At 45.1% G+C, this 20634-nt stretch overlaps 2 protein-coding genes across 7 annotated transcripts in view; one reads left to right on the top strand and one right to left on the bottom strand.

Annotated features, from left to right (window-relative positions):
* IFT140 (intraflagellar transport 140) overlaps positions 1 to 14580 on the top strand; it is a 177739-nt gene extending 163159 nt beyond the window's left edge. For all 3 annotated transcript variants that reach the window (XM_059716195.1, XM_014597466.3, XM_006263212.4), the window contains 12 exons: positions 557 to 734; positions 3397 to 3587; positions 4764 to 4859; positions 5435 to 5567; positions 5670 to 5813; positions 7817 to 7945; positions 9829 to 10011; positions 10483 to 10689; positions 11175 to 11387; positions 11480 to 11646; positions 12071 to 12212; positions 13549 to 14580. In XM_059716195.1, the coding sequence (XP_059572178.1) occupies positions 557 to 734; positions 3397 to 3587; positions 4764 to 4859; positions 5435 to 5567; positions 5670 to 5813; positions 7817 to 7945; positions 9829 to 10011; positions 10483 to 10689; positions 11175 to 11387; positions 11480 to 11646; positions 12071 to 12212; positions 13549 to 13755 (1990 nt within the window). In that variant the 3' untranslated portion in view covers positions 13756 to 14580. The remainder of the gene's footprint in view (positions 1 to 556; positions 735 to 3396; positions 3588 to 4763; positions 4860 to 5434; positions 5568 to 5669; positions 5814 to 7816; positions 7946 to 9828; positions 10012 to 10482; positions 10690 to 11174; positions 11388 to 11479; positions 11647 to 12070; positions 12213 to 13548) is intronic.
* A 561-nt stretch (positions 14581 to 15141) lies between these two features.
* The window catches only part of TELO2 (telomere maintenance 2), a 34048-nt gene continuing 28555 nt past the window's right edge, over positions 15142 to 20634 (bottom strand). For all 4 annotated transcript variants that reach the window (XM_019493037.2, XM_059716196.1, XM_059716198.1 and 1 more), the window contains one exon: positions 15142 to 16392. In XM_019493037.2, coding sequence (XP_019348582.2) covers positions 16289 to 16392 — 104 coding nt within the window. In that variant the 3' untranslated portion in view covers positions 15142 to 16288. The remainder of the gene's footprint in view (positions 16393 to 20634) is intronic.

Raw genomic sequence — 20634 nt, 5'->3', positions numbered from 1 at the left:
TTTGGAGTAGGTTATTCTTAAAAGACAGGCAGTAGTGCAGTTTCAGAATATTGCAGTCAATTGTGGGGCAGTATCATTAGTTTTCATATTTTAAATGATACATATGCATCCAGAGGTGTTCATGTTAGGTACATAATAAATGTAAGCAAAAATAAAAACATAAATGTTTGTATTTGGAAATGTTTCTGAATCCAAGCTCCAGATCTCATCTCTCCTTTTTGTCTTTGGAAGTTCAGCCCTGGACATGATCTTTGTGTCTGAGGTTTACTTCTCTTTCTGTTAAACTCTTATACAGCAAATGTGTACAAGCTTATCTGGCAATGTGTCTACATGTTTTTATATAGTCAGTGTACATGTACTAATAACGATGGATTGCTTCTCTGCCAACACACATGCTTCCTTTTGAAATTCTCTCCTTATAATGCAGGTGTTAAAGATACTGAATGCATGATTTGCCCAGCCTTCACACTGGACAAATCTAATTCTGTCTCCCCTATCTCTACAATGTGGTGAGGTTTTTCAGTTTATCAAAACCCTTTTTCCTTATTTCTTTTAGCGAGACAGTCTGGGAGAATATGGCCCGCATGTGTGTGAAGACACAAAGGCTGGATGTTGCCAAAGTTTGCCTTGGAAACATGGGTCATGCCAGAGGAGCCAAGGCATTAAGAGAGGCAGAACGAGAACCAGAGCAAGAAGCCAGGGTGGCAATGTTGGCAATTCAGCTGGGCATGCTGGTAGGACTCTCAGTAGCAACTTGCCCATTTTCTAGTAATAAGCAATTGGCATACAAAGCTGTCTGATAAGTATGTACCCTTCGGGCAAGGCAGTTAAACTAAAGAGTTCCAGGCACCACTATTATTTTTTTAAAGTTTGGGAAGGATTCAGAGAATTTGGAAAAGGTGAATGCAAAGCCTATTCACAAAGTGGCAAAGAAAAATGAACCTGACAATTATTTTTGTGCAATTCGAATTTCTGCCCTACTGAAACTGGATTTTGTGTCTTTCCTAGCAGCACCATGTTGATGTCTCATCAACCTCTATCATGGCTAATATCACCTGAACTATCTTCTCCTGATGAGACCCTAATTTATATCATAAATGCTAATTAGCCTCTACATGCATTATCTAACAATTTGCACTATTAACTGATACGTACGGGTGACTAAATGTGAGCAAATGTGGCAGCATCAAATCCCTAGAGATCTCTGAACATAGCACAATCATGAGCCATAAACAGCATAGGCTTGTAGCCAATGAATTTTCCCAGGCAAACTCAATTGCTTTTTAAAATATATAGCATTAAAATATTGGTCGAATGAAGTATTGTAGCAGTATCATATGCTTGGACTGCTGAGAAATGATAGATGTGCTGTCTCATAAACCTGTGAAAGCCTGATTCTGCCACCCTTATTTACCCATGGCTTGTCTAGATAAGGGTTTTCTTAAGATGGGCTTGCTAAAGTGTCTGAGTACATTAAAAAACCTTTGTGGAGAAAAGACAAGTAGTATTTTAACATGTGTCAGCTGGCAGAGGAGAAGCCTCTTGGACAGCCTGGGGTTTACCCTCTAACAATCAATAAATGTTCATGTGTAGCTTGTCCTTCCTACACACCTTGTATCAGAGCCTACACATTCTTTGACTAACACTTTACTGAACCAGTAAAACTAGGATCTTAATTGGATTCCAGATTGACACTGTCATGTGGCTAGAAAAGTGTAACATAATAGTAATGATAAACTGCTCTGTACTGGTATTAGGTTAGCCTTCTTAAATATTTTTGTTAATGGTCTATAAGAGGGACTGAACAGCATGATGCTGAGTTCACTGGTGACAGCATAGTGCAAGATACGTCAAACTGCAGTGAGGTTACATATGGTCCTAAAGTGTTAAAAAGTTTGGAAGAAAATTAAAACAAAACCTCTGGAAAAATGAAAGATAACACATCTAAGAAAAAATATTCAATGGGAAAAAGAAACTTGGAAAGCAACACTGCTGAAAGAGCCCAAGATTCATAGGAGACCACCGATTAGACATAAGTTTGCAACATAATAAAAACAGCCAAGACAATTTTGGGCTGTATTCTCAGAGGCACCACATCCTGGAGCTTTGACTTGATATCTAACTAGGCATCTCTGTTCCAGTTGCACCTGGAATATTGCTTTCAATGCTAAGGATCTAATTACCAGAAAAATTTTGATCAACTTGAAGAAGTCCAGAATAAACAACTCGGATTATTAGGTTCCTAGAGGGATTCATAAATAGGGCAGTATTTAAAAGAGCTGAATATTTAGAGTTTGGCTGGAAGAGGAAGGTGCTGGCAGTTACAAATACTGGAAAACTATAAATGTCATGAAAATGGAGGAATTGTTCTGCATGCTGGAAGGAGGGCACCGCTAGAAATAACAGGATAAAATGAAGGAAAAGGAAATTGAGGCTGAATATTTGGAAAAGCTTCCTGACAGGGAGATTCATTAGGCTGAAGAGAAGTGACTGAAAACTTCTGTGCTTGGATAATTAAAGCTGATCTGGGGAAAAGCAGAAGCAAAAGTGGAGTGGAAAACAAACCTACACTGGTGAGGAGAGGGAGTGTAGGAGACAGAACCTATACAAAAAGATGTAAATCAAAAGGAGTCGGAAACTACATTTTCTGTCTTGCCAGTTGCTAAAGATAGCGGTCAGCAGGACAGCAGTTGGGTGGGGCAGGAAAATGCTTCTTAGACAGGAGTCCTGTTCAAAGATTAAAAATAGTCCAGTTCCAAATTTGCTCATTTCTTGCGTCAGGAGGAGGAGAATTCTAAGGTTTTAATTCTAATTGAAGTCCATGGCTACACTGCCTTAGTCATGGCTTCAGGGGTTTGTTCCACATTCATAATCCAAGAACCCAGTTCCTGTATCTTGGAGCTGCTCTGAGGGGACAATGTCTTCAAAGGCTTATTTTTTTCTTGCTGAGAAAACTGCCACAAAGTTAGCGAGGCCCTCTCTAGCTCCTCATCTGGGGGACTCAGTCTCTCTGAGCTTAGGTCAGAATGACCATGAAAACTAATAGCTTCAATATGAGCGTGTTGCTGCCTCTATTGTGAATGGGCTCAGCATTTTGAAAACAATTGGTGTTTAATTTACTGGTAGCTGCTCATGTCACCCCAGTTAATATTGTCCAGTAAATGCCAGGATCTGAGTGCTTTCCTTATTTTCATGCAAACATCCTGTTTCCCAGTCACAATGCTACTATTCCAGGCTACATATATTTAGTTGCTTAAAATTCCTCCTGCCCTAATTCGTGTTATTTGCAATGCATCCAATGGTCTGTTGTAATTACGGTTTAGAAGTTGATGCTTAGCTATACACCTTCCAAAGTGCTCTTCCAACTCAGACTTCTCAGTTTTGCTCTCTTTTCAGGAAGATGCAGAGCGACTGTACAATATCTGCAAACGCTATGACCTCCTGAACAAGTTCTACCAGGCTTCTGACCAGTGGCAGAAAGCCATAGAAGTCGCTGAGACGCGCGATCGGGTTCATCTGCGCACCATGTACTACAACTATGCCAAACATCTGGAGGCCACTGGGGAACACAGTCTTGCACTCACCTAGTAAGCAGCAACCAAGAGCTCAGGCTGCACACTTGGAGTATGGTTCTGTACATAAGGAATTTGGAGCTTTAGCACATTTCTTTGGAGGGCAAGTCAGAGTTGGCTGGGGGAGGGGTTCCAGAAGGCACCTGCAAGTAGTAGATAATCTGTCCTCTTTTCTGTTACCTTCCATTTTAGGATCTCCTACCATTATTAAAATAAACCCTATAACTCCCCTGTCAGTTAAGGAACTGAGAGATTCTGAAAGGATAAGTAACTTGCCCAAGGAAAGCCTGTAGTGAAGCCATGAATAGAATTTGGATTTCCTGTCCCCCACCCCAAGTCCTGTCCTTTTAATCACAAGAGCTGCCTTCCTTTTTCCTCCTTGTTCCATGAATAAGCACTCATGTTGGAGTGCAGACCCATCTGGCACCCCAGAGGTTGATGTTGGCTGATGTGGAGTTTAGAACTCTTATCCTATGACAGCTGAGGTCTTGGAAAAGTGCTGGGGGTGGCACTTTTATAAAAAAAATGCATTATATGAGTATTAAATGTTATTAATTACATGGTAGCTTTGCTTTGTGAAGTCACAGATGCTTATGCTCCAGAGCTCTTTGTGTGATGAGCTGTAGACAGGGCATATAATTCATCTGCTAGGAGAAGGAAAGAAGAGATTTGTGGAAGTGGAATCAGTACAGATAGAAGAGTGTCCTCCCAGGTCTGGAGAAGGGCAGAGATTGCAGTCAAGTTGAGCTGGTTAAGAAAACAAGCAAGATGAGGAGTCAAGATGTTTATCAAATATACTTTGCTCTGACCTCTGTTCAGATAAGGTGTGGCTGGGATTGATATCTAGGATCTACCCCTTTAATGCCCCTTGACAGCATTTCATAGCCATTTGGGTATGCTCTGCTTGCCTTTTCTTCCAAAACCAAGCTATCTGATTTTCTGTATCCATTTTTGCCCTAGTAGTGCCAGCTCCTCAATACTCTTTCAACAGCATTGTGGCCTTTCCTTGGTATATTGATTCTGTGGAGCTGGCGTGGTTCTTGCGGTAGATGAAGAGTGCTTTATAAAAATGAAGTATTATTCCTGTCATCACTCGTGCATGCTAACAAAATAAAACTGATGAGCAAAGTGATCAAGCAGTTTTCCTGAAGCACTGACCTTCACCACCTAACATGTCCTTTTCCTGCACAGCTATGAGAAATCAGACACGCATAGGTTTGAAGTGCCCAGAATGCTTTCTGAAGATTTACAAGCCTTGGAGATCTATGTCAACAAGATGAAAGATAAGTTAGTGCTATATTATTTCCCTTTCTTCCCCAACATTTCTGAATGAGTGGCCCACTGGGGTGGGAATTTCAGATCTGATGTGTAGTTTAACACTTTCCTGCAAGCTCTTGGGATTTTCCAGGCTGACTTAATAGACTCCAAGACTGGCAAGTGTATAAGTGCTCTAATGCCAGGCATAGTACTGGAAGTTTGTTCATTTGGCTGATTTCATCATGGATCTTGTTTGTAAGCAATGGTGGCATGGTATTGTGTTGTACAGTTAATGCTGCTGGTATCATTACTGAGAGAACTGAGCAACAGAAAACATTACTGTATAGACTGTAGTTTAATAGATTTTGAGGCCAGACAGGATCATAGGGTTATTGAATCACCTAATCTGATATCCTATATACTGAAGGCTCTTAAATTTCACCTGTGCGCTGAGTCTAGTGACTGGTGTTTGACAGAAGGACATCTGACAGACATTGAGTCTTAATTTAAAGATCTCAAAAGGAGGAAAACTATCTAGCACTTCTTTTGATAGTTCCTTCTAGTGGTTAAATATCATCAGCCTAATTAATTTGCTTCATTTCTAGGGCCCTGTGGAAATGGTGGGCACAGTACTTGGAGAGCCAGTCAGAAATGGAATCTGCACTAAAATACTATGAGTTGGCCCAGGACTATTTTTCCTTAGTCCGTGTGCACTGCTTTCAGGGCAACATCCAGAAGGTAAACCAGCCTGCCTCCCACTGCTCACAGAACAGTCAACATTCCTACACATGCCAAGTTGAAACCAGGCATGAAGTGAGTGGTTTTAATTTTTCTTTTCAGGCAGCTGAAATAGCGAATGAAACAGGAAATTGGGCAGCATCATATCACCTGGCCCGCCAGTATGAGAGCCAGGAGGAAATCAAACAGGCTGTGCATTTCTACACCAGGGCTCAGGCCTTCAACAATGCCATCCGCCTGTGTAAGGTATGACAGCACATACGTCTCAGCTAGTGGTTCTTAACCTTTTTAAACCCAAGACCGCCTAAGAAAATTCCAGCTCTGAGCTTTTGCTTGTTTTTTTTTGACTACACAAAAAAAATTCTAGAGCAGCACAGCAGGTCAGAATGCTTTTGACACTATGGATTCCTATTTGAAATGTCTGGGTTTATCTTCTGAATCATGTGCAGGTGCTTGTACACTTAACAGTGCTAATGTTGGGCAACACCCTTAAAAGAATCTCATAGCATTACAGGTGCACTGATATATCACTTATCTATTGGATTGGCACTGATACAAGGGGAAATGACATTATTGGCTATTGGCTTTTTTTGGCCATTGTAGCCAGTAATGTTTACCAATAATTATGCCTTCTGGCCAGGGCCCTGGACACCTGGGTTTCCTCTCCCCTGCAGGGCTGGGTCCCCCAGATACCTGGGTTCTCTCAGGAAATGGTGGGTTTCCCCTTGTAGGCAGGCAGAATTCTAGCCTGCAATTGGTCCTGCTGGGGCTGCCAGGAGCGAGATGCAAGGGGTGCCATGTGCATGTGCGCAGCTGCACGCATATGGCCAGGAATACAGCTGAGCAGCATGGAAAGCAGCTCTCTGCAGGTAAGTCTATGGAGGGGAAAGGGCATGGGGGAGGGAAGGTGTGTGGGAGAGGGGGCAGATCAAGGCCCCCACAGTGAAGGAAGGAGTGGGGCAGTGGCAGTGCATGGGACCTGGGGTTGGGTTAGGGAGCGGGACGGAGCCACAGGTGGCTCATCCAGAGGGCATGATGGGGGTGGCTCCCTGCCACTGCACGCACCTGTCAGGGGAGGCATGGGGGACATGTGCCCTCCCCCAGATTTGTGCATGAGGCAGATGTGAGCTGCTTGCTGTGGGCTCGGGGCTGTCCGCTCTGCTGCCTTTCCCTTGGGAGCCTTGCACTAGCCGCACACCCCCTGCTCACCTGGAAGCACTGAGGCTGGTGAGTTGTGCCCCTTACTGCTGACTGGGCAGGGGGCATGCAGCCAGTGTGGGGCTACCCGGGTAAAGACAGCAGGGTGGAGAGCCCTGAAGCCCACAGCACACAGCCCACATCTGCCCTTGCCCCACTTGGCTGTGCTCTGCTTAAAAGCAACCCTGTGCTGAGAGACAGTGGTGGTGGTAGTGCTTGAACTGAAGCTCATTTGATGAGCTTTACTTCAGGTGCCCCCGCCATCGTTTTTAAGTGCTGGGACGCTGATGCATGTGATGCAGGAGGCTGCTGGAGTGTGCCAAAAAAAAGATTTATTTTAATCAGTTATCAGATTGGCATTGGCCAATATGGTTGGTTAATAATAGACTATCGGTATCGGCCAAGAAAATCTTTATTGCTGCACTCCTATACAGCATCTCGAAGTGCTGCGGCAGCCTTGTTGAAAATCACTGATCTAAGTGTAGAACCAGGCAAGTCCATCTGCCTTGGAAGGCTGCATCATAAAAGTCAGATTAGTGGGGGTGTCTCTCACAAAGTGTGACATGCAGATTGTTGACATGGATGTGCTATCCAGATGCAGTTGATCAAAGTAATTTTATAGAGCAGGGGTATCAAACAGATGGCTTGTAGAACCATTTTACCCACTCTGCAGGGCTTGCAGAGGGGCTGGGAATTTGGAGTTGAGGCTTGCCACTGAACTTCCAGCTACAGAGTCCTGATGGGCATGCATGTCAGCAGTGGGGGTGGAGGGAGAGGCAAGTGCTGGCTGTGTTAACTCCCACACTACTGCTTACCCTGCTGCTGGGTCCAGATCCAACCTGGGAGGCTCCTTGAAGTTTGGATCCAGCCCAGTGGCACAGGTGAGTTTGACATGCCTGGTAAGATATTCGTATTGGTTTCTGCTCACATCTAAGAGAGACAGGTTGGTAATAAGACTCTCACAACATTGACACAAGTTATATCAGCTCAGATGCTGTGCTGAAAGGAGCTCCAAAATGTGTATTTAAATACATGTCTTTCTTTCTGAGTAGGAAAACAACCTGGATGATCAGCTGATGAACTTAGCTCTGCTGAGCTCCCCAGAGGACATGATAGAGGCAGCCTGCTATTATGAGGAGAAAGGGGAACAAATGGATAGAGCAGTCATGTTGTACCACAAGGTAACTATGACTGCGAAGAACGAAGTGTTACATGGAAAGTCGTCAAATCAGCTGAGTACTTTGAGTCTCAAGCTTTAAGCTAATTGTTCACTTCCCACCGTCATGTGCAAAAATGCCCATTAGCCTCTGTCCTGATTTGGCTGACTGCTCTTCCAGTCCTGGTCTGGCTCTGCCAGCTGCTACACTTAATATACTCATTAATCAGTACAAAACAGAGCTACTTTGTTCCCACTGGACTTGATGGAGATCATCCTAGTTCATTATTTCACTTGTGATCTCTTCCAACGATGTCTGAAGAAAATGAGGGTTGGAAGGGACCTCAGGTGGGCATCTAGTCCAACCCCCTGCTCAAAGCAGGGCCAGTACCAACTATCCCCTCACAGCCAAGGTTTTGTCTAGCTAGGTCTTAAAGATCTCCAAAGAGGGACATTCCACAACCTCTCCGGGTAACCTGTTCCAGTGCTTTACTACTCTCTTAGTGAGAGTTTTTTTCTTAATATCTAACCTAAATTCCCACTGCTGCAACTTAAAACCATTGCTCCATGTTCGGACATCTGCCACCACTGAGAACAGTCTAGCTCCATCCTCTTTGGAACCACCCTTCAGGTATTTGAAGGCTGCTAGTAAATCCCCTGAGTCTTCTCTTTTCCAAACTAAATAAGCCCAGTTCCCTTGCCTGTCTTCAAAAGTTATGTGCTCCAGCTTCCTAACCATTTTCACTGCCCTCTGCTGGAATCTCTCCAATTTGTCTACATCCTTTTGGTAGTGGTGGGGGGGTCCCAAAACTGGACACAGTACTCCAGATGTGGCCTCACCAGTGCGGCAGACAGAGGAATAATCCTGTCCCTTGATCTGCTGGCAACGCTTCTACCAGTGCAGCCCAGTATGCTGTTAGCCTTCTTCACAAGGGCACACTGTTGGCTCATGTTCAGCTTTTTGTCCACTGCAACCCTCATGTTCTTTGCTGCAGAGTTGCTGCTTAGCCAGTTAGTCCCCAGCCTATACCAGTGTATAGGATTGTTCTGTCCTAAGTGCAGGACTTTGCACTTGGCCTTACTGACCTTGAGATTACTTTTGGTCCAATCTTCTAATTTGTCTAGGTCTCTTGGAATCCTAGCCCTACCCTTTAACATATCTACTACTCCCCCCAGTTTGGTGCCCCGGCTGCATGCCCTTTCCCCCACAACAGACTTACCAGCTGGACACCACTCTCCATGCTGTGGGGCTGCATATCAGAAGCAGATTGGTATCGGTCGATATGGCTCATTAAAAATCCGCCATCAGTATTGGCCCACAAATTTTCTATTGGTGCACCCCTATCACAGATGAAGGATGATAATGATAAACTACCTCCTATACTTTGTCAACTGTAACAAGTCAACCACTCCTATTACAAGAGAGTGGGTGAAATATGCCCTTTGTCGCTGTAGGAGACTTCCATCAAAGGTCATCAGTGCTTTTACATTTATTGTTAGAAGGACTTGCTACTCTGCAGTGCAAGACATACAGAGACTTACATTAGTCTCTAGCTTGCCAGGTGGGCCCACATATTTACACGAAAAGGTATAGGAGCTGCCAAGCAATGGCAGCCATGGAGGGTTGTACATACAGAGCCAATGGCAGCCTTGTACATCCAAAGGGTTGTAGTTTGTTCTTATGCACCCTGAGTCAGGTTCACTGGCCTTAGTTAACTATTTCAAGACCTAGAGAAAGAGAATAGTCATTTTGGAAGAAGGTAAAGACTGCAGGCATCTTTATACAAGTGGTGGCTTATATAGCCAGAGCTCTTCTGCAGAAACTCAGTGATCAGGTGGCTTATGGAGCTTGTGTGGAAACCACTATGAGGGGGTGGAAAACGAAACATTTGTCCATGGTTTGTCTAGGCGGGACACTTCTCCAAAGCACTGGAGCTGGCCTTTGCCACACAGCAGTTTGGGGCCCTGCAGTTGATTGCTGAGGACTTGGATGAGAAAGCAGACCCTGCCCTGCTGGCACGCTGTTCCGACTTCTTCATTGAACATGGCCAATATGAAAAAGCTGTGGAGTTGCTGCTAGCAGCCAAAAAGGTAAAAGTCCCTACAGCATCCCCTCTTGGCCTCTTTTGTGTGACTATAGAAGAGCAGAGCTCAGCAGCAAGTCAGGCTGCATCTAGGACCCAAACCACACTGCAACAAAGACTAAAATGCAGAAAACACATCTGCTTTGAACCACTCAGAATTCCCTGAGGGTTTTGGCTTCACTTGTTATAGAGCTAGGGTACATCCAAATTTAATTCCATCCCTAGATTCAGTCACTTCAGAGCGGTTTTTAGGAGCCACTTTAATGTTAAGATGACACAGCCCAGGCTGTTGGAGCCCTAATCACTTGGGTCTTGCTGGCTTCAGATGTACCCACTCTCACTTTTAAGCTGCAAAAAGGCTTAAAAGTTGTAGGATGACTAGGGATTGAACCCAAACTGTAGCAAGCTGAACATGATTTAATGCCCTTATGTACAGAACAATTAGCTAAAGCTTATTTCTCTCTCACTTTCATCTTAGTACCAGGAAGCCCTGCAGCTTTGTCTGCAGCAGAACCTGACTATTACGGAGGAGATGGCAGAGAAGATGACCATCTCCAAGGATTCCAAGGAGCTCTCTGAGGAATCTAGGCGAGAGTTGTTGGAGCAGATTGCTGACTGCTGCATGCGGCAAGGCAATTACCATATGGCAACCAAGAAATACACTCAAGCAGGAAACAAACTGAAGGTGAGTTTGGGTAGGGGAAGCTACAGGACCAGTGTTTGAACATCTTGGCTTTCATAAATGTGGAGTGACAAATCATATATACTTATAATCAGTAGGTAAGTGATTGCTTCAAGGAATTATTCTGTCAGAGATATAGTAAGTTGCTACTGTTAAAGAGACTGAGTTAGCTTAAATCTAGGCAAAAATAATCACATTTACAGGCCCTATGTTTCCCTTCGTTTTCAGGCTTCAGGCTTCCTCAGGGTCCTCCCCAGGTTCCACAGGATTGGCTTCCCACATGGGACCTTCTCTTTCCCTTTTCCTTCTGTGAGATGGAACATATTTGCTCAGATGTCTTGCTCTAGAACTACTGAAGATCTGATGAAAGGGAGTCCTTGCACTAGATTGTATAGTAGGGATTATAAGCATTGTGAGTCCATCTCGGTCTGGGCAGTGCTTCTTGTTTCTATATTGCTGATGATGACCCTCCTCACCTCTTTTTATAGGCTATGAGAGCACTGCTGAAGTCTGGAGACACAGAGAAGATAGTATTTTTTGCTGGAGTCTCCAGACAGAGAGAGATTTATATTATGGCAGCCAACTATTTACAGTCGTTGGATTGGCGTAAAGACCCAGAGATTATGAAGAATATCATTAGCTTCTATACCAAAGGAAGAGCCCTTGATCTCTTAGCTGGCTTTTATGATGCTTGTGCTCAGGTACATCCCCTTCTTACTCTCGGAGAAGTTTGATTTGTGATGTTCAGGAACAGGACACTTAACTTCCTTCCCAATTGGTCCTCTCCTTGCAGGTAGAGATCGATGAGTATCAGAACTATGAGAAAGCACAAGGAGCCCTGACTGAGGCATATAAATGCCTATCAAAGGCAAAGATTAGGAGCCCTGTTGAGCAGGAAAGCAAACTGGCACTTTTGCAAAGCAAAATGGCTCTAATCAAGCGATTCATCCAGGCTCGAAGGTAACCTTCAGTGCTCCAAGCATGGAAAATAGCATATAGAAATACTGCATTTGAAGAAAGCTTTCTACATTAGTAGCAATGTAGTTTAGTCCTGTGCAGACAACTCACTCTTAAAGCAGTCATAAAACTTGGCCCCCTGGGGAGGGGAAGAATATGCAACTAATGAATAGCATGTTGACTTTTGAGTGATGGGCAAAGGTGACCTCAAAGTAAATGCAACTTTTGCATATTTAACCTTTTGGTTAAAGTAAGTTACCAAGACTGCCATCTTAATGAAGGGAGGCTATGGGGCAAGCACTCATGTGCACAAACACACGCATCGAGGTTCCTAGTTGTATGCTAGCTGAGAGAGAAATGCAGTAAACAAAGGCCCGTGGTCTTCTCTGCACATGTTCTTTATTGTTTCAACATGTTCTTTTGTTAGAGCTTACTCTGAAGATCCCAAAGAGGCAATCAGGCAGTGTGAACTTCTCCTAGATGAGCCAGACCTTGACAGTACCATTCGCTTAGGTGACGTCTTGGGGTTTATGGTTGAACATTACTTGCAGGTGGAGGAATTCCAGATGGTAAGTTAATTTTAGAGCACCATCCACATTGTCGAAAGATAAAGGACTTTTCTGTCTTACAGGTCTACAATTTAAATTATTTGCCTCACTAGAGAGTGCAGCTCACTATAGTACTTTCTCAGAACGCAAACAGAGACACTCCATCTTTGACAGCTGCTCTGAGTATTCATGTTAAACTTTACCCCCCAAAAGAGCTGAGCTATCACTATTAAACAGCTTAACCTTGCCAGTGCTAATGCCTGTGCAGGGTGTGCAGAAGGAACAGCATGCCTAAATCCATTTTTCATCTCATGGCAGAAAGTTTGTTACAGGGCATGGAAAGGGAAATGCAATGATGGCTGCTGTATTACGTGCAACTGTTCCCCTTGATAGAAAGGCCTGGTCATATTTCTGTGCTATTACATGGTACCTCTTGCAGCCACCTGGACCAGAAAAAAAAATGGAAAATCAAAGTTGAAGCCATCTGAGGAAGTGATGAATCATTTGTTCAGAGCAGGAAGTGCCAGACGGCACAGAGTTATAGACCTTGGACTAAAAGTAACCTGCTGTTCTAAAAGAGCCAGGTGCTGAACATCAGGCTTTCTAGCCATGCAGCTAACCTGTTCATACTGCAGTGCTTCAGATACCAGGGTAGAGGATACAAGGCTGCTAATGGGTGATCACAGTCCCTTTCTTAATTTTCAATGCCAATCCTAGCTTTTTAATAAAAAGAGAGAAGCAACCTCACATCCATACAATAGAAATCAACTGCTAGAAATGAAAGCTCAAACAGTTTTCTAAAAGTTAGTGAATACCATGACCCCTCAAGGCAGTGGCCTCCGGCTGCTGGTCCCTTTGGGCATTGACAGATGTGAAAACCCCCCGCCCAAAACAGCACTTTACTGGAAGAGGCAGGGCGTTAGTTCTACTCAGCTCTGCAGCATCTATATAGATCAAGCACTTCAGCAGGCTTTTTGGAGCTTTTATCCAATAGCTGATTGAGTCCACTATTAGATAAAAGCCCCTAAAAGCCCCACTGAAGCACCCAATCGATACAGATGTTGGGCAAGCTGAATCCTGCTAACACAATGCCTCTTATGAGCATGCACTGTTTGGTGTGGGGGTTTATTAAGCTTGAAGTAAAGCACAGTTCCCACCCCCCAAATCTGTAAGCACCCTTAGTTTTCATTTTATTTGTGGAGAGGGAGGGCAGGTATCTCCATTTGATGAATAGTACAATGAATAGTTTGAGTTACTAATTGCACTTGGGTGCTTTTTCTCCCCCACTGTACTGTGATGGGCTGTCAAATAAAGACCCTGGTGCATGACACTACATAACTCAGTATATTACTTCTAGGCCTACAGATACTTGGAAGAGATGCGGAAAAGAATTCCATGTGTGAACCTGACCTATTATGTGAGTCAACGCACCATAGAGGCAGTTCACAGGGGGCTGGGCATCCCCTTGAGCCGCAACCCTGTCCCAGAGAGAATTCGTCACAATAGCATGGAAGACAACAAGGAGGTCGAAGAGGATGTGGCTGATGAAGTGGAGGATCCATGACAGCTCACTTTTCTAAATACTGGACTGGTTTATTCCAGAAGTTAACATTGCTGAGAGAAACAAGGCATAGTTCTTCGGCATAATACCCAGCTTCCTGATCAGTTCTCCCTAGGGGCAAGAAGTCCACCACTTTGTTTCTAAAAAGCCTTGATGCAGTGGATTGTTTGGTTTATACCAAGCAGTTTAATTTTGTTATGCTTGAAAGTATAAGCAGAACTGTTCAAGTGATGAACTCCTTAAATACATGTGTAATGCAGAAGGGCTGACAGCTATTGTTAATCATCTTTTAAAAGTTCCCAGATTTAGAGTGGTTATTTTTAATATGTTATTAAATTTTTAAGAAAAAAAATGAATGCGAGTGCAATTAAGGCACGAGGGGTGGGAGGATGAGAGCAGCAGGTATAGAACTAGTACTGTGCATTAGGACTTTCTACCCCAGCAGAGTGTAAAACCAGTTTTGTTACTGCAGTGAAACGTGCATCTCATCAAGACCTAAGCTTACAAGCTTTGGTCTGTTAAAAATGCCAGTTGTTAGGGAGAAGGGCAGTATGGTATTTCACTCCCTGGGGCAGGAAGGAAGACTCTTTCACCTCCTTCTGAAAGGTAACAGGCACAACAGCTAGTGCCTGGGCCACGACTTGATCACTAAATCAAGACAAAATGCAAACCAACAGCCAGGACTCCATACCTGTAGCTCTTGCATTTTGTTACCACAGATAGCAGCTGGCTGCAACATACAATAAGGAACACGACCTAAGGCAGCCCTGTAGTCTTAGATAATCTGCAGAATTAAAGGAATTTGCGCGCACACTCTTTTTTTTTTTTTTAAAGAGAAAAAATCCCCACAAAACCTGTTTCCTAACGCAATGGAGTTTAACAGCTAACATTTGATTAAGTAAAGTCCAGCTGCTCTGCCCTTGGTTTTACTTTGAAGGTGTTCCAAGAGCAACTTCAGGAATTAAGACTCCCTACCTAGTGATTGACAGCACAGAGATAGCCAGCATGGGAGCAGCAAACACGGAAATGAAGTCAGTCTCTCCTCTCGCCTTTAAGACATCCTTATCTTAGTCCCTTTAAGGCTCTTACTGTGCCCAGATCCGTCAGAAACAGTTTACAGGTTTCCCTTGCTTTATGCTGTACATACATTCCTGGAAAACAGCACATAACTTGAATTCACATAAAGGCAACCCACTTTACAATGTAACGAATAGGGATATGTTCCAAGACCTGGACTGTACTGACCCTCAGACCCATTTCTACCACTTTTACAAGACAATTTTGGTACTCACCAACAGCAGACAGTACACACAAGCACAGGGCACTATCATAATGGGGATGACAACTCCAGAAACATGTATCACAGACAATAAGCGAGGAGCACAGATCAACGCAGGAGCAGGAGACTATATTTTGGTGCACGTCACTCCCACAGTGCACTGCACAAAGCAGCTGACTGCAGGCTTCCACCACACTGATCTCATACGAGTGAATTTACCTGGCATATAACAAATTTTTGGTATAAAAAGGGTCATGACAAGAGTGAATTTGCACATACAGAACCCTCATAAAGCGAGGGAAACCTGCATTTTCAGCAGCCACGTTAGCACATTTCATGCTAATTAGTCCTCCTGTATAGAGGAAGAACAGCTTTATTTCCTTTGTGAGATTTCACACACGTTGATCAGTTTGGAGAACACTAACAAATGACTTCTGTTTCAACCCCCCAAGCTGGGAGGAGCCTTTCAAAGCAGACACTCCAGCCTTCAGTGACCGAGGCAGTTTCTCTTTAATACGCTGCAGAATGCTGAGTTGACCCTGTCCTTGGCTTCCACAGCTTCTTACCATAATATGATTATTCACAAAGGAGAGAGGCCTGCTTCATCCCTTGTAAACAGAATGCCAGTCCAGTGGGTTCAGCTAGGCAGGGTGGGGTTTCTGCTCTGAGGTCTTGCATATTTTTTGGTAGGCAGGAGCTTACTGCGACTATTAACAACATACATCACGAGCAATATCAGCCTCTGTAAAAAGCTACTACCATCCCATGGAGCTGCTTGATAACTGCTCTGCCAAAAACTTATTACTAGGGGATACTAGATCCTGTGTTATGGACGTACCACAGACTTAGCCCTAGGAGCTAAATGGCTACATCTACTCCTCCTGTTTTTCTGAGGAGAAGACTGCTGCGAGGTCTTCTATATTTTTAGCAGAACACTCAAATCTGCCAAGGCTATAAATAGCTAATGCAGAGTATGTTGGAGATGGGGGGAGGTGCAGAGAGGATGGCAGCACTAATGTACCTTCCTGCATCTGTACACTCAGTACCGGATAGCAATAGCTCACTAAGTTGGCCTCTACTACAAAGTCCAGATGTCAAGCCAGGCTCACTGGCTCTCAGCTCTACACCCTTCCCCCCCACTCTTCCTCCCCTTCAGCCAGGTGACTGGTGAAGGGGCCCAGCAGTGCCTACAAACACCCAGCTGGCAAGAGTGTTAGGTAGAGGTCACTTCTGTTTTCAAGCCTTTTCCCTCTCAACCTAGGAAGGGGCAGTTTCAAGTTTCTTTTTCAGGTTCTCCATTAGCAGCAGATTCTGCAAGGCCAGCCTCCTGCAGTCGCCATCTGGATCCTTCTCTGCTACATCTGCAAGAGAGGAAAATCCCATAATTTATGAACTGGGAAGAAAAACTGCTCTTTGCAGAGCTTTTTTCTAGTGTCTCACTGAAGGTGTCAGTCCAACAGAATGGAAGAACAAAAGGAAACTGAAACATCTGAGCTAGAGCTTAACATTTCTTTCCTGCCTGTATATGGCCCAAAGACGCCCAATTCCTGGCTCTTCAGGACCTGCCTAGAGCCAAATGGCCTAGACTGGGGATTCTCAACCTTTTTAGACTCAAGACATCTCTTGGGAAAATGACAGCTCTTAGTTTTCACTTGATTTTTGACTACAGAAAAATAATAGAACAATTCTTCTGTTGCAAAGAACTCAGAAAGACCACAACAGGTCAGAATGTTTTTGACACTATGGATTCATATTTGAACTCTCTGGGCATGGCTTCTGAATCATGTTTGCACATCCAACAGTCTTGACTGTGTGGCAGTCTGCAGCACCCCTGAAACGATCTCAAGGCATCCCAGAGGGGCTGTGGCACCCTGACTGAGAATCACTGGTCTGAACCAAATGAAGGGTTTTACAGCGGCATATTCTTTCACACACTCATGGTTAGAACACTATAGTTCCAAGAAAACTGGCAGCTGGACATTAGGCAGGTGACACAGGGGTGCAACATTAACCATTAACCATTCCTGTCTATTACGGCAAATTGGAGACTTCAGCCCCTTCTCTATTCCAAGAGCCAAATCGCATTTTGAGATACATGCCAACAGGTCACAATGCTGCACACGTTCTTTCAGAGACAGAATTTGGAGTTCATCCTTCTGCCTGTTAGCCTGTTCCCATGAACACTGTTTGTAGTTAGAAATCCAGTCATCTTAATAATGGCTTCAAATACACTCTTGGGATGGAGGCTCAGACTGAAAAAGCAATTCAACCCTGCTGATTCCTGGAAATTTAAATGAAGTAAACCTGGATGCCTGCAGCCCTTTTGTGAATGTTGGCAGCCAAGGGCCTGGGTTGTCGTCATTGGAAAGATCAGCTAGAAGAGCCAAGCAGGCTGTATGGGAAAAGGTTGTCTGTCAGTTCAAAGGAAAAGTCTCAAGAACTAGATCCATGATAACAGGTTTTAGGCATGAATTGCACAAGCTGAGAACAGCACCCCCACGGCTGATGCTGAGACACTGCTCAGAAATACTGGTGGAGCTCGGAAACCAGAGGTCTGGCCAACACAAAAGCTCAGGGGAAAAGGCAGCTTCCTAAACCTTGCATGCAATTTGGTTTGTACACTGTCCCTTGCACTTGCAAGCAAAAACAACATAACTGAATGCTCACAAGCACCAGCGCACTGGAACAAAGTGCAGCCCACTGCTAGGCAACTGGTGGCTGCTTCCCAGACAGCCCTCTGAAAGGGTAAGTCTCAGAGCCCAAGCCATCATGATTCCTTTGTGCAGAGCTGGTGCTACATGCAGCACATACGGGAGTGTTAAGTAAATGCTCCAGCAACTGTTATTTCAGAGGCCTAATGGGCTTGGGATGTAAAGTTCAGGATGCACTCAGGATGAGAGCAGGGGGAGCCTGGAAGAGCAGAGAGTCTGTGTGAGGATATCCTGTACGCACAAGCAGTGTGCTCTGAGCCCAGCACTGTGTCAGCCTGAGCACATGACTCATTCAGATCGAGTAGAGCTATTTATAAACTTGGGGACAGCTTCATGATGGTGTTTCCACACCCTATGTAGGGAAGGGAAGAGAGAGGGAACCACCAACATGACAGTTACTACAGCCTCATTTTATTACCTCAGAGCCTGTACCATGCACCTAGAAAATAGTGCCATTGCGAAGGACGCTTGGAACTGTCATTAGTCCTGATATATGAAACTTTCTCCCTTCAAATAACTCTACTACTGCATCTGGGGTAAGAGGAGAATTCCCTCAACAGCATCTGCAGAGGAGCCAAAAAACATTGCTGCTTCTTGGGAAAATGAAGTAACAACATATAAGGTGGAGTCTCACATAATACCATGGGCATCGCACTTGACATGATGCCATTACAACTGTAGGTATAAGCTGAAGTCCTAAGAGCTAAGCTGTAGAACTCCCTTCTTTTGTAAAGGCCTCCAGAAATAAATTTGTCCAGCCCTAGTGTCAGCTGTCAGAATTTGGCCCCATCTGCCCTGTACAGTGGATCTGTGCTTGAGCTATCACAGCATTTGGTTTGGAACACAAATCCCAAAACAGTGGCTTTCCATTGCAGAAAAGCCATAGGCAGTAACAAGTCTGTTAGCACTAGAGGAGCCAACTTAAGTTGCACCACAGAGGGCACTGAATGTGCCTCATTAGCTCTTTGAAGGGGCTATTTTAAATATTAATGCAGAGGCCCACTAAACCCTGGCTGGCTGAACCGTGACAGCTTAAGACTAACCCCACCAGCTGGCAGTGACTATGAGTGGTGAGCAGAAGCTTTGCAAAGGATGGTTTAGGGAATGACAGGAACCCAGCATCTTTCTTGTAGTAAGCAGAGAATGGCTCATGGGAGGATGGGCACCTAGGGAGGCTTGGGAAAATGAGGAGAGACTTATTTAAAAGAAATGGTTCCAAGTTTCTGAAGCAGAGCTGGGTCCTGGGAGTCCATCAGGAACCAGTAGAAAACAGGAGCCACTGGCACCATGCAGAAATCTGTGAGCCAACACATTATCAGTGCTCCCATCATCACACATAAACCATCTCTCCCTACCTGCCTGGAGATGCATCTTCAGGCAAAAGGATGTGTTCCTACCCCCATTCTCCTTCCTTCCCAGGCAGACAGCTACAAACACCCCCTTCCTATCCAGCCCCATGGAAAGCCAGCTCTCAAAATGTCACCATGGCAAAGAAAACCCACTGAGAGTAGAATAGTAAAGGGCTCAATTTGAGCACATCAGCAGATTCAGCCTAGTCAGAGGCTCAATCTAGACAATGTCATTTTCTCCTGCCATTCCAGTGCATCTCCTCTCATGCAACACTGATACACACAACTATCATTGCATTGCACAGTCCATGAGAGCCCAGGAATGCTCACTCTGTGCTGCACACCACACTCCCTTCATGCAAGCTGGCTGAGTCATGCCTCTCTGTATTGAGAGGGAGAACAGCTGGCCTACAGAAACTGGGAAGAAGTGGCCAGGTCCTTCTGTTCCTATCCTCTAGCACCATGGGAAGTAGGAGAGGATGCTCACCCATCCTTTGTGTCCTCAGTGCACAAGATCACACAAATACTGCCAAATCAAGATTCATGCTGCTGTTTAACAAGACACTTGAAGCCTGCAAACACCTTGGCATACATGCAGCTCTATGAAAAACTCCCTCCTGATAGAAGTGGGAAAGAGCTTGGGTACTGCTCCACTCTAATCTCCACAATGCAATTCTCTGATGGAAATACGGCCATAGGTTCCATGTGGTCCACGGTGTATACCAGGGGTTGGCAACCTTTTTGACCACAGTGCCAAAAACCTCAGCCTCCACCTAATACCTTGACTTGGTGTGCAAGAGGTGGGGGAGCTTGTGAAGGGCCCGAGCTTCACTGCTGGCAGCAGCTGCATGCACATTTCTGGGCAGAAGGTGGGGGAGGGGCTGGGGTTATGCTGCCCTGGCCCATTCCCCGCCACGCGCCACGAGGCGCACATGCAGCTGCTGCTGCCACAGTGCTGGGGCTGTGGAGCCCAGCACAGATATTTGCAGCCTGTCTGCCATCTGTTGCAAATGCTCAGAGCCTGCAGTGGCTGTAGCGGGCAGTCAGGAGGCTGCGGACAGCTACACCAGGCTCCGCAGCCCTGGCACTGGTTCTGTGGGAGGGGTGCATGCGCCTCCGGACACCCAGCTGGGAAGGGGCCTCGGGCAGTACAACCCTGGCCCCTCTCTCATCCAGAGATGTGCATGCAGCTGCTGCCACCATAGAGCCCGATGCTGGGGATGTGGAGCCCTGTGCAGCTGTTTGCAGCCTACCAGCTGCAAGCTGTCCTGGGCTCTAGGCAGCTGCTGCCTGCTAGACAGCAGGGCTTGCAGTCTTTTGGCTGCCTTCTGTAAGCGGCCTAGGCTCTGTGGCAACTGCCTAGAGCCTGAGCTGGCTGTGGCATGCAAAGGAAAATGGCCTTAAGTGCCATGCTGTGGCATGTGCTAGGGGTTGCAGATCCCTGGCTTAGAGGCACCTAAAGTGTAGTACACCATCCCCTGCAGCAGAGGGCATGCTGGCTTCAGTCCTAGCCCCTCCTTACATATGATAAATGCATTTGCAA

Source organism: Alligator mississippiensis, chromosome 13, assembly GCF_030867095.1.
Source record: "Alligator mississippiensis isolate rAllMis1 chromosome 13, rAllMis1, whole genome shotgun sequence".
NCBI lineage: Eukaryota > Metazoa > Chordata > Crocodylia > Alligatoridae > Alligator > Alligator mississippiensis.
The sequence above is the reverse complement of the archived record's forward strand: the minus strand, read 5'-3'. Positions and strand labels throughout refer to the sequence as shown.